This window comes from Orycteropus afer, unplaced genomic scaffold (genome assembly GCF_000298275.1).
Source record: "Orycteropus afer afer isolate SDZICR_OR568_19922 unplaced genomic scaffold, OryAfe1.0 scaffold00010, whole genome shotgun sequence".
NCBI lineage: Eukaryota > Metazoa > Chordata > Mammalia > Tubulidentata > Orycteropodidae > Orycteropus > Orycteropus afer.
In genome coordinates this window covers 13,426,926-13,440,120 of record NW_006921597.1, presented here as the reverse complement: position 1 = coordinate 13,440,120, position 13,195 = coordinate 13,426,926, and the positions used below count along the sequence as shown (strand labels likewise).

Below are 13,195 nucleotides of genomic sequence, written 5' to 3'. Positions count from 1 at the left end.
GACGAAAGAGGGGGAGGCCTTCAACGAGATGGATTGATACGGTGGCTGCGATGATGGGCTCAAGTATAGCAGGGATTGTGGGGCTGGCGCGGGATAGGGCAGTGTTTCGTTCTGCTGTGCATGGGGTCACTATGAGTCGGAAATGACTCGACGGCACTTAACAACAACAACAACAACAATACATTTAATTTGGATCCACAGTCAACACCCATGAAAGCAGTAGTCAAGAAATCAAGTGATGTATTGCATTGAGCAAATTTGTTGCAAAAAAATCTCTTTAAAGTGTTGAGAAGCAAAGATGCAGTTTTGGTAACTAAGGTGCACCTGACCCAAGACATGGGATTTTAATTTCCCTCATATGCATGTGATAGCTGGGTAATGGGTAAGGAAGACCAAAAGAGAACTGATGCCTTTGAATTATGGTATTGATTTCATTTGCATAAACATCAGTGAGCCATCCTAAGCTTCTAAGGCACATTCTGGCTATTCTTCCAAGACAGAATTATTCATGCTTCTTATAATCTATGGGATATTCATTTTTCTTTGCCAGTACCACACACAAAGGCATCAGTTCTTCTTCAGTCTTCCTTATTCATTGTCCAGCTTTTGCATGCATAGGACATGATTGAAAATATTATGGCTTGAGTCAGGTGCACCTTCATCCTCAAAGTGACATCTTTGCTTTTTAATACATTAAAGAGGTCTTTTACACCAATATACCCAATGTACTATGTTGGTTGCTTTTTTTGACTTACTCCTTTCATGGCCATTGATTGTGGATCCAAGTAAAATGAAATCCTTGACAACTTCAGTCATTTCTCCGTTTACTATGATGTTGCTTATTGGCCTAATTGTGAGGATTTTTTTCTTTCTGTTGAGGTTTTTGTTGTTGTTATGTGCCATAGAGTCAGACCTGACTCATAGCGACCTCTCCTTGGGTTTCTGAGGCAGTATCACTACGGAAGTAGATAGCCCCATCTTCGTTCTGAGGAGTGGCTGGTGTGTTTGAACCACCAGCCTTCTGGTTAGCAGTCAAGTGCCTTAGGCACTACACATATTTACGGATCTTTGATCTTCATCAGTAGGTGCATCAAGTCCTCTTCACTTTCAGCAAGCAAGGTTGTGTCATCTACATATGGCAGGTTGTTAATGAGTCTTCCTCCAATCCAGGTGCATCATTCTTCAGATAACACAGGTCCTATCAAAGCAAGAGGATTCATTAGCTAAGCTTTTTTTTCCCCCAATGACTTAGTTTTAGTTCAACAACATTAGATTCTTTTTAATTTTGTTTCCTTTATGTTTTGTTAGATTTAAGTTATATAGAGTATCTTGAAGATTGGCTTTGAGCACTGTTTTCATTGTAATAGCTTTTGTTCTCAATCTCATTTTTCATTTTGACACAGATGTGGAAAAATCACACTTTACTCGAGATCCATCCCAGCTTAAAGGTGTCCTGATTCGTGCATCACTGAAAAAAAGCACAATGGGATTTGGTTTTACCATCATAGGTGGAGATAGGCCTGATGAGTTCCTGCAAGTGAAAAATGTGCTTAAAGATGGTCCTGCAGCTCAGGATGGGAAAATTGCACCAGGTAATTTTTTTTAGAACTATGTTTTTCATAATTACTTGATGAATGATGACTCTATAACGAAAATTGTAATGATGACATTTTGTGTATTTATTTACATTTATCATATTGGAGAGGGGTACTCCTGTATTAAAATAATTTATCCTATAATAGTTTATGGGAGCTCTGGTGGTGTAGTGCCTAAGGCAACTGACTGCTAACCAGAAGGAAGGCAGTTCAAACTCACCAGCCATTCCTCAGAAGGAAGGTTGGGCAATCTACTTCTGTAGAGATATCATCTCGGAAACCTAAGGAGGGGTTGCTATGAGTCGGATCTGACTCGATGGCAATGTGTTTAATAGTTTATATAATTTTGAAATAACTCCTTGACTATACTAAGGTAAGGATTTATTAACATCTCAGAAAACTATTTGGTGGTTTGATCTTTGATTATGTGGTACTTTTGGAGCAATCTAACATTTACCTATAATTTTCATTGAAAAATAACCCATTCGGATATTTAGTGTAATATCAAACAAATTGCTGTATTCAGCAGTTTCTCCCAGGTGTTGTTTATTTATTTATTTATTTATTTTTGAGGTCAGACCGTTTTATTGAGTTTCTGGAAGCGCAACAGGTGAGGACAATGAGGTCCATCAGTTGTGATCCAGCCAGGATCTCCCAGAACTTGCAGCCACCCACCCCTAAGTGTTTTTGCTTCCTTAGTCTTGCTGCCGATTAGTAAAACTGAACTGAAGTTACAAATTCTATAAGAGCCCTGGTGGCACAGTGGCTAAAGCACTCAGATGCTAACAAAAAAGTATGCACTTTGAACCCACCAGCTGCTCAGCAGGAAAAAGATGTGGCAGTCTACTTCCATAAAGATTTATAGCCTTGGGAACCTTATGGGGCAGTTCTAATTCTACTATGTGCTATAGGGTCACTAAACACAAAAAAACAAACTCACTGCCATTGAATCAATTTGACTCATGGTGAGTCCTCATTGGGTTTCTGAGGCGGTATCTCTACTGAAGTAGATTGCCCAGTCTTCCTTCTGAGGAGTGGCTGGTGGGTTTGAATTGCCAGCCTTCTGGTTAGCAGTCAGATGCCTTAGGCACTATGTATGCCACCAGAGCTCCCATAGGATCACTATGAGTAAGAATCAATTTGACCAGCAGTAGGTTTTTTGTTTTGTTTTTCCATCTTGCTGGCTATTAATAAAATTGAACTGCTATGTTAAGAATTACAGAAACACCTATTACTGTTTTTACAGAAGTATATAAACTTAAGTTGTCCTTTATGTACTTTTGCCAAAGTCTTTACTTGGTAATTGTTAGATATTTTAATATGGCTGACAGTGTTTGTGTCCTGGGAGGTTGGAGGAGGTTCAAGACTAGTTACTGATTATAAGGGAGGTTTGTAGTCACTTTTTATTCCAGAAAGTTTTTAGTATTCCATTGAGTTACTTCTCATAATATTCACTAGATTTTTAAAAACCAAACTCACTGCCGTGGAGTTGGATCTGACTCATAGTGACCCCTCCTTGGGTTTCTGAGGTGGTATCACTGCGGAGGTAGGTTGCCCAGCCTTCCTTCTGAGGAGTGGCTGGTGGGTGTGCCTTCTAGTTAGCAGTCAAATGCCTTAGGCAGTATGCCACCAGCACTCCCTAGATTTCCCCAATTTGGATGATTCAGTTGTCCTAGTACTTTTTGATGACAGATAGTAAGTGATTTTCAGTTAGGATATGAGAATCTGTCATGTGTGCCCATCAAGGTGACAGAAACTTAGAACAAGAAAACTTAAAATAATTGAAAATACTAATTTTAAAACAAAGTTATTTTTACCTCTCCTTTATTACTGTATATAATTAACAAACCCTAGAGATTAAAATTAATAGTAAAGTTTTTTAGTTTCTCATCTTTATCTTTTTAAATATTTTGTCTGTGAAACTTATTTCTTAACTGTTCTGTATCCCTTTAGGATTTTATAATATTGATTCAGATTTGTCTAAAACTGTTACAACCTAATTTGCATACCAATACAAAATTTCATAAAAGTTCTGGGAGATTTTTCCAGAGGAGGAAAATCGAACCTTTATTTCTAATTAGTCTAACTTCTGTATCTTTTAAGATCATGAAATAAGTTTCCACAGACTGACATCTGTTTTTAACATTACTTGTGTTGATTTTTTAAAGGCTAAATATAATCAGAACAAATGAAAGTGATTTTATTTAAAAATAACCTTTTAAGTAATCATATTCAAATAAAAACTGGAAATGGATGAGACAACAAAGAACAAATTTCAAAAAGCCATTCAAAAACTACCCAGCTGAATGAATGGCAAGTGGTCATGATTCTTTAAAGTGGTTATAACAACATAAAATCAGGAAAACAAAACTAACCTTTATAAGAATCAATTTAGTTGACTTTTAATTGTCTTAAATACCTTTTTCTTGTGTTAGTTTTTTTTGTTGCTTGTTTCTCCTTATGGAATCTGATTTACAGTACATTCATAATTTCTACAAAATAGTCCTCAGCTTTACATTTCTCAAAAAAGGATGACGTTTTAAGTACATTTTTATCAGTGACTTCTTAAAATCAGGAAATAAAGTAGTATTTAAAGATAGATTGTACAAATAACCACTGGAGTCATTTACTTCTCTTCTACACATTAAATATTGACCACTGCCTGACTTTGTATGACTGCTTAGGTGTGACTCAGGATACTCTAACAGTGATAATGTGAATTTACAAGTTGAGTTTTCTTTTAATAATTTGCTTGAGCTTGAGGTCATAACTCTTTGCTGCTAAAATAACAGAGATTTTAGACATTTTTGTATGCCTGTTAGAAAGGACTCACAAAAGAATGTGCTATGGAAATCTTTTTTTTTTTTCAGCAGTTAATCCACGGATACAGGGTTCTAGAATTTAAATTTGTATGTTAAAATTACTTTTGCCTCCCCAAAGAATTAAATTTGGAAGTAACTTACTCAAGGATTTAAAGTTTTTTGTAATGTGATTATGTTTTACCAGGTGATGTTATTGTCGACATCAATGGCAACTGTGTCCTTGGTCACACCCATGCAGATGTTGTCCAGATGTTTCAGTTAGTACCTGTCAATCAGTATGTAAACCTCACTTTATGTCGTGGTTATCCACTTCCTGATGACAATGAAGATCCCGTTGTGGACATTGTTGCTGCTACCCCTGTCATCAATGGACAGTCATTAACTAAGGGAGAGACTTGCTTAAATACTCAGGATTTTAAGCCTGGAGCAATGGTTCTGGACCAGAATGGAAAATCAGTACACACCCTGACCAGTGATCGTCTCAATGGACAGTCAGATCCAAGTGAGCAGAGAACATCCATGGCATCATCAGGCAGCTCTCAGCCTGAACTAGTGACTATCCCTCTGATTAAGGGCCCTAAGGGCTTTGGGTTTGCAATTGCTGACAGCCCAACTGGTCAGAAGGTGAAAATGATATTGGATAGCCAGTGGTGTCAAGGCCTTCAGAAAGGGGATATAATTAAGGAGATTTACCATCAAAATGTACAGAACTTAACACATCTTCAAGTGGTAGAAGTGCTAAAGCAGTTTCCAGTGGGTGCAGATGTACCTTTGCTTATCTTAAGAGGAGGTGAGTAAAAATACAAGCAAGAGTGTTCATGCATTTATATCTGTTAATTATCCTACTTACAGGTCAGAATGTCTCTTTTCCCAACAGACTTAACTGGTAATTAGTGTGCATTTTCCTTAGAGTTTTGTTTGATCACGTCCATAAGCAGTGTCTTTAAGCAGTGTCTTTTTCTGCAGTGTTTTTTTGTTTTGTTTTACTTTTTAGTTATTAGTGCTTTCATTTGTATTCATTGTGGATGTTTTCCCCTCTGTATTCTCTTAAAAATCTGATATATAATTTTGATGATCAGGGGGATTCACAACATGTGCTATTTCAAATGAAATATATCCTCTTAATTTTCTGTTGATGACAATAATAGAATTGACTCTCAAATTGCAGTGCTATTCATCAGGACCCCTGTACTCCATCCATGGTGTTTTCAAGGAGCATGGATCTCTATGGATAAGTGAAATGTTGGATGATGTGTTCATCTGTTCCACAGACGCAATCATGATAGCTTGTGCTTATAAAGCTTTTATCTTAAACTCTAGTATCTACTCATAAATGTTAATTAAGCCCACAGTGCTCATGTAAGAGAAATATAATTCTTATTTTCCAAGCTCATCAGCTGACTTGAACTGCTCCCAGGTATTATAAATCTAGTTCCAAGGACTAATCACAAAATTTCATTTTAATAGACTTTTTAAATTCATACCTACAAGTGAGTGGTGTTCAGAAAAATACAAGTTAGCCCTTCACTCTTTTACTTCTTTGGCTTTTATTTTTCATTTTTCAGGCAAATGAGGGACTCAATTCATTGGGGAGTTTTTCCTTCTCATTACTTTGAACCATTTTAGTTCTTCTCTGGGTGATGTGGTAGAATGTGCTCAAAATATGGTGAAAATCACTTTGTGTGTGCTATGGAGTTATCTAGGGCTCTGGCAAATATAACAAAGAGGCCAGGGTTTGGTGTCAGGCAGCCTTAACAGCAGTTTCCTCTCTTGCCACGTATTGATTCTCTGGTGCAAGGAAGTAAAGTTAATCTATTTGAGCCTTAGCTTACTTTATCTATAAAATGGTGATAACATTCATGCCTTAGGATTTTCATAAAAATTAAAGGAGGTAATATATGTATAAGGCCTAGCAATAGGAAGTGTTGGACATAGAATTTACTAGTCTATTAAAAGCTAAAGCTAGTTTTATCATAAACATAAGTGGTATATGTGATCTAGGAATATTTTCTGTTTCTAAAACTTGACTCATTTTTTTAAAGGTCCTCCTTCACCAACTAAAACTACCAAAATGGTGAGTATGCAGTTGTCCCCAAATGCTTCTTCCCAGTACACCAAGAGAGATGTCGTATTCCCCTGTGTTAGAGCAATCATCACAGTGGTGATTATCCACCGGGAGAAGTCAGGAGGCTTGCTACTCTGGGCTCTTTTATCAGAAGCACTAAGAGAGTGTGTGTTAGAAAAATCCCTAGTTAGGAGGTGTGCTCCCCTAGTTAAGTATTTCTACCAGAGAAATGCTAGAGGTCCATACTAGCAATAATCCTATCCCCTAAGTAGTAAAATGTAGAGCCTACTAAGGGGTCCTTTTACTTTCTTGTGCTTCAGAGTTGCAAAGGCAATAGTTAGAGGAGTGCCCCTCCAGAAATCCCTTGTAACGTGAGGGCCAATGATGAAGTGAACTATTATATCTTTTTGCTGCTGCCCAGAGAGAAGATGGGATAGCTTCACACAATTTCATGGGAACTGTAACAACTCCCGTTCAATTAGCCTGCTTACCTTTAGAACTCAATAAGACTTTCTAGAGTAATTGTGACCTTCTGTATTCATTTTGGGAGCACTGTGGCATAGTGCCTAAGGCATTTGACTGCTAACCAGAAGGCTGGTGGTTCAAATCCACCAGCCACTCCTTGGAAGGAAGATTGGGCAATCTACTTCCATAGTGATACCACCTCAGAAACCCAAGGAGGGGTCGCTATACAACAGTGAATTTGGCTGGTTTTGGTTGGTATTCACTTTACTTGTTATTAGGGTAGTAAGCTATCAAACCTGAGACAGTACCTTCTTTGGCATTCTTCTGAATGTTAGGAGCCCTAACAGTGCAGTGGTTAAATGTCAGCTGTGAACCAAAAAGTGGGTGGTTTGAACCCAGCAGCTCCTTGGTGGGAGAATCTGGCAATCGGTTCTTGTAAAGATTACAGCCCAGGAAATTCTATGGGGCAGTTCTGCTCTGTCCTATAGGGTCACTATAAGCCAGAATCTACTCAACGACACACAGCGATAACAATTAGAACTAAAAGAGGGGAGTGCCAGATAAAGCTGTTGTGAAAGAAACTACTAGGCTCACATGTGTGGCTGTTTAAATATCCACACTTATATGGAGGTAGACTTTAAAGATAGTTGTATGTGAAATTCTAATTTAGTGCTAGTTGCCTTGCTTTGGAGTCTTTTATCTCTTAATTCAAAAGTGGTCTCCCATACCCATAAACCATAGGTTATTAAAGGAAAAGGCCATTAGATATTAAATGAATTAATTCTTTTTAGCCCACCAAGTGGGTATACTCTACAAAAGTGCAGCTTTACAGATCAAAGGGAAAGAACCCAACATTTGGCTTCTTCCCTTTTACAAAACTTTGTACCACATATGTCCAGTATATGAATAAAAATTATTTTGCCCCATCAGCTACAATTGCACTATATTTTCTACATTTTTCTAATTCCCTAACAATCATTTTTTAACTCCTCTGTATGTATTACATTGTAGATGCCAGTGTAGCCTTGGTGAGCCTGATCCTTTATAATTGATGGGAGTCTCTGATGACCACTGACTCTTTTTGGCAGGATACTAGGACATATGGCAGAATGGGGAGGAGGCTGTTCTTACCTTTATTGCCACCTAACTGCATTGGTCTGGAGCAGGGAAGGAACCACCCTGGTCCACTGTCTTGTAGTGACTGACCCTTCACTGTCCCCTGACAAGCCGCTGCTTCTGCATTCTTAGCCAGCTTTAATTATTTTATCACAAACATCTATAATCTCCCTCTCCTAGTTCAGGATAACAAGCTATTCTCAAAAAATACTTTGATAGGAAAAAAGGAGAGGCCATGTTACCATATTTTATTTTCTTAGAGTTAGTTATTGGATTTCATTTTTAGAATTTTATTAAATAAGTCATTTTATTTGGTTGTTATTTAGGGAAAGTTCTATCTGGATAGGAAAAATAACAAACTATGCTACTCTGTTTTTCCTTATCTGATTGCTTGGCGTGGTCCCTTTTCTCTTAATATATTTGAATTGGCCAAGCAGGGTTTTTATGGTGTCATCTTACAACTTAAATTAGAGTTAGCACTTTATATTTTCTTAGAAAAAATAGTCCTTTATACATCTTCATTGGAAATTAAATTCAATGAGTGGGGAGGTAGGGACTTACCAAGAATTTTCTGAAGGTATTCTCTCCTCTTAAAGTTTCACTTTACATAGAAGTGGTGCTACCTTGTTTTAAATCCCTCCTTAACTTGTCAAAGTCAGTTTGTGTCTTGGTGGTGGAGGAAAGGGTAAGATTGTATAAATACAGGTCTAATTAGGACACCTTCAGTCAACATCATTATAAAATTTTTTCTAGTTTAAGTCAAATATGTTTTAACCAACGACACACAGCTATGAACGTGGATTCTTATAAGACTGCACTTGGCTCTGACCGTGCCCCCTATACAACTGTAATCAGTTGATAGATCTGGTTCAGACAACAGTTTTATGAACTAATGACATATCTGATTTTTTTTAAATACTAAGTAAGGCCCTTTTCCATTTCAGAAAACAGATAAAAAGGAAAATTCAGGAAGTTTGGAGGCTATAAATGAGCCCATTCCCCAGCCTATGCCTTTTCCACCCAGCATTATCAGGTCAGGATCCCCGAAATTGGATCCTTCTGAGGTCTACCTGAAATCTAAGACTTTATATGAAGATAAACGTAAGTAGTTGTGGAATATTTCAGGAGAGCATGTAACAAGATAAATTTGGATTACTTTTTAAACTGGGACCTTCCCATCTTTCAAAACATATTGAAAAGTGATTGCTTCATTCCCATTTCAATATAACTCTGGGCTGCTTCTATTTACATTCAACATTCATTCATTTAATTTTTTAAAATACAGGTATTAAGTTCCAACTATCTACCAGATACCATATTAGGTAATTGGAATATTCATAAAAGGATAGGATATATAGGCCTGTACCCAAAAAGATTTATTAAATCTACATAGAAAAGACCAATAAGTAATCAAATAAGTATACAAATAAATGTAATTCATTTAACTCTGGTGGCACAGTGCCTAAGGCATTTGACTACTAACCAGAAGGCTGGCTGTTCAAACCCACCAGCCACTCCATGGAAGGAAAACTGGACAATCTACTTCCTTAAAGGTTTACCACCTCGGAAGCCCAATGGGGGTCGCGATGAGTCAGAATCGACTTGATAGCTGTGGGTTTTTGGGGATTTTCTTTGAGAGAAGGATAAACTGGATAAATTGGGATCCAAAGAAGGAAATGTGGGTACTAGGAAGTGTCAGGTAAAGCTTCACACCAGAAGTTAAAGAGGTATTCTTGAGGAATCCAGCAGGGAAAGAGAGAAGCAATAGCATCTGCGTGTTGCTTGGCCTGGGTTCTACAAGCAGTTCAGCTTGGCTGGGTATGATTGGCAAGGAAGCCAGAGAAGAAAGCAGGAACAGATTGTGAAGGGGTGATTATGGCAGTCTGAGGAAGCTGGAGTCAGTCAGATAAATGATGGTGAGCCACTGCATGGTTTTACCTATAGGGAAAATATTACTGGACTTGTGCTTTAGGCCTGTGGAGGATAAATCATAGAGGCGCACCACTGGAGGCAAGGAGATGATGAGAAGAGAGCATGTAAGGCAGAAGTTCATTTTCATTGCAATTTATTTACTAGTGATAAATCTCCACAGATTTAAATAAGTTTTATGTATTTGTTTGTTTTTAAGAAATAGATCTAAATCTACCTTGGAAAAGATGTATACAGATGGAAATACTTGACTTCATGCTCATTTAATCAATCGCAGATCTTTTATCTTGATGTTCCCAGACCATAATTAGAAAAACAAAAACTGAATATAGCCATAACAAAGTAGTGATTTAAATTAGTATAACCTGTGGAGAATCTCTTTCTTCAGACATCCCAGGCATAGCCTGACACATCCTAGTATGAACTGTGCAGTCCCTTTGAGCCTCATCCTTAAAATAAGTGACTTGGACTCCTGGGGCCTTTCATCTCTAAAGTTGTATAACTCTAATTAGAAGCATTTATCAAAAGAAATTGCCTCTAAAGAACATTATCAGGAATTTACCTTTTGTGTAGTTTACAATATTTTTTTCTATTTCTAGTGAAATATCTTTTACTTGTAAATAACATTAATATTTTTCCAGAGATGAAATTTTTGTTATGAGGTAGATTTTCTGACTTAATATTCTCAGGAATGCAACCTGCCTTTTAAGAGCAAGATCGTGTAGGTTAAGAGCTTGCTGTGTGTAAATCTCAGCTCCACCACTAACTTACTGTGTGCCATTGGGCAAGTTACTTAATTATGCCCTCAGTTTCTTGGCTACAAAAAGGGGCTAATAATAGGTATTAGGTATTATTTGTTTCCCTTTAAAAAATAACATCACCTTGTAAAATTAGGCCAAGTAAGCATTGCATAGGGGATGTTTTCCTGAGGCCAAGGTATTAGTTTAGGAGTATGAAAAAAAAGTACTTCATATCCTCTCTTTTCCTTAGGATTTCTAGTGTCTTGCTCAAATGTTAGCTTAGATCATTTGTGTCTATCAAATCTCAAACAAACTAAATAATTCTGAAGCTTATGTTGACTTGAAAGCATTAGAAGTTAATGGCGGCATGGTACTGAGTGCATGGAAGTAGAAACATTCCTAAGCAATCGTAATAGAAAGTTTTGTTTAGAGCTCAAAACAAGGATCAGTGGTTGATTTTTTTTTTTTTTTTTGGTGGTGGTTTTCTCTGCTATAAACTTTCACATAGCAAAGGTTCTGAGATTATAGTTTATTGAACTAATCTATAATATCCTACTGAATATTGAACTTTTGTCTTGTTTTAATCTACTTCAAGTAAACTTAAGTGTCTACTTTTTATTTTCTGATTTTATTTAGCACCAAACACCAAAGATTTGGATGTTTTTCTTCGAAAACAGGAATCAGGATTTGGCTTCAGGGTTCTAGGAGGAGATGGACCTGACCAATCTGTGAGTTTAAATACTTTGGAATTTGGTTATTCCTTTTAAAGTTTTTGAGTGGCTGTTTGGTGGGATATGGTGGTTATTTTGTTTTGTTTTGTGAAGATTATCTTTGTCTCTAACAATTTCTTCAATATTAGGAAAAACTATTTCTATTAGTATCATAGTCCTCAGTTAACTTGGTATAGCTGAGATTAAAAACTGTAAGAAAAAAATGACTGTGTTAGCTTGGAAATGCAGTGAATGTCAGTATTCTTTTTTTAAAATGACAGTCCTCTTTCTATTTCTGAATAGCACATTTAATTTGTGTAGTATAGGTGAGGTGTAATTAGTCATATTAACTATATTTACAACAATCATCCAAGACAAATAAAGCTTAAGGCACATTGCCCGGTATAGGGCAACCATAAGATATTTTGATTATGCTTAGTGGTTTATCTAATTTTTATTGTTTCTTATTGTGCTGATATTCACAGTGTTCACTTAGACATTTTAACAATTTATCTCAAACAACTTGGGGAGAAACCTTTTTTTTTTTTTCTCTTAAATGTCAAGCTTTAGCAGCCCTAAAAGTTACCCAAACATTCTGAGTTTTCTAATCATACCGTTCTAATTGGTGGTGATCAGAATTACTAGATCTCTTTACCATAGGTACAAGGGAACTTCAGGCCACTCTGTCCTTTAAAATATATACTGCTTGACAATGTAGGAACAAGAATGGTTTCTCTGTTATGTATACTGAGCTTGTACTGCTGGCCATATGTGATGGAAGTATCATAAGAATTATCCCAGTTGCTATGAACAGTGTGTAGGCAGTCTTTCCTGATGGCATTGAACAGACTTTTTTCACTCTTGGTGTCAACTTTAAAAAATTACATTTTTTGAGTTTAATATTTTTGTTTGGTGGTGGTGATGGTGGGACTTTTTAAATTTCTGAACAACTCTGCATTTTCTGTCTTCTTTGTACTCAGCTTTGAGAGTCCACAAGGGATGACATAGCATACTGGTTATTCAAGGTGCTGTTAGGGAGAATGGTCCCTTTCTAAGATCCCGTCTTTGTAAAATATGACTGTTTTCATAGTGGAACTGCAGTGATCTGCTGGTGTGCACAGTGCTCAGAGTCAGAGTCCTTAACTCTTAGTTGATCTTAATGGACTTTGTAGACCAACCTACACTGTGTTATCTTATTAGATATATATTGGGGCCATCATTCCTCTGGGTGCAGCTGAGAAAGATGGTCGTCTCCGTGCTGCTGATGAACTGATGTGTATTGATGGAATTCCTGTTAAAGGGAAGTCACACAAACAAGTCTTGGACCTAATGACGACTGCTGCTCGAAATGGCCACGTGTTACTAACTGTCAGAAGAAAGATCTTCTATGGTGGTATGATTGAGGCATTTTAGATAATTCATTCTAACCATGCATCTGAGGAGTCACTTTTCCTTAATAATTGGATGTTGGTGGCATTTTTTTGAGATTATGAGCCAAAAGAGACCATATAAACGCACACTCATTGACTACGGTGTGTTTTGGTTGTTGTTAATAATTGCACCAAATTAAAGGACAAATTGATTGGTTTTGTTTTTTGTCTTTTGTTTTTTTTTTCCCCAAATTGCAATTAACTTGTAGTAGTTTTTTTCAGGGAGCTCTGGTAGCATAGTGGCTAAGGCACTTGACTGCTAACCAGAAGGCTGGCGGTTCAAACCCACCAACCACTCCTCGGAAGGAAGGTTGGGCAATCCT

The 13,195-nt window shown here is 37.1% G+C and overlaps 1 protein-coding gene across 1 annotated transcript in view; it reads left to right on the top strand.

The window, feature by feature from the left end:
• Positions 1-13,195, top strand: part of MAGI3 (membrane associated guanylate kinase, WW and PDZ domain containing 3) — a 417,822-nt gene that overhangs the window by 354,283 nt on the left and 50,344 nt on the right. The window contains exons 9-14 of the mRNA XM_007949070.1: positions 1,404-1,592; positions 4,602-5,207; positions 6,460-6,491; positions 9,008-9,164; positions 11,369-11,460; positions 12,643-12,835. Coding sequence (XP_007947261.1) covers positions 1,404-1,592; positions 4,602-5,207; positions 6,460-6,491; positions 9,008-9,164; positions 11,369-11,460; positions 12,643-12,835 — 1,269 coding nt within the window. The remainder of the gene's footprint in view (positions 1-1,403; positions 1,593-4,601; positions 5,208-6,459; positions 6,492-9,007; positions 9,165-11,368; positions 11,461-12,642; positions 12,836-13,195) is intronic.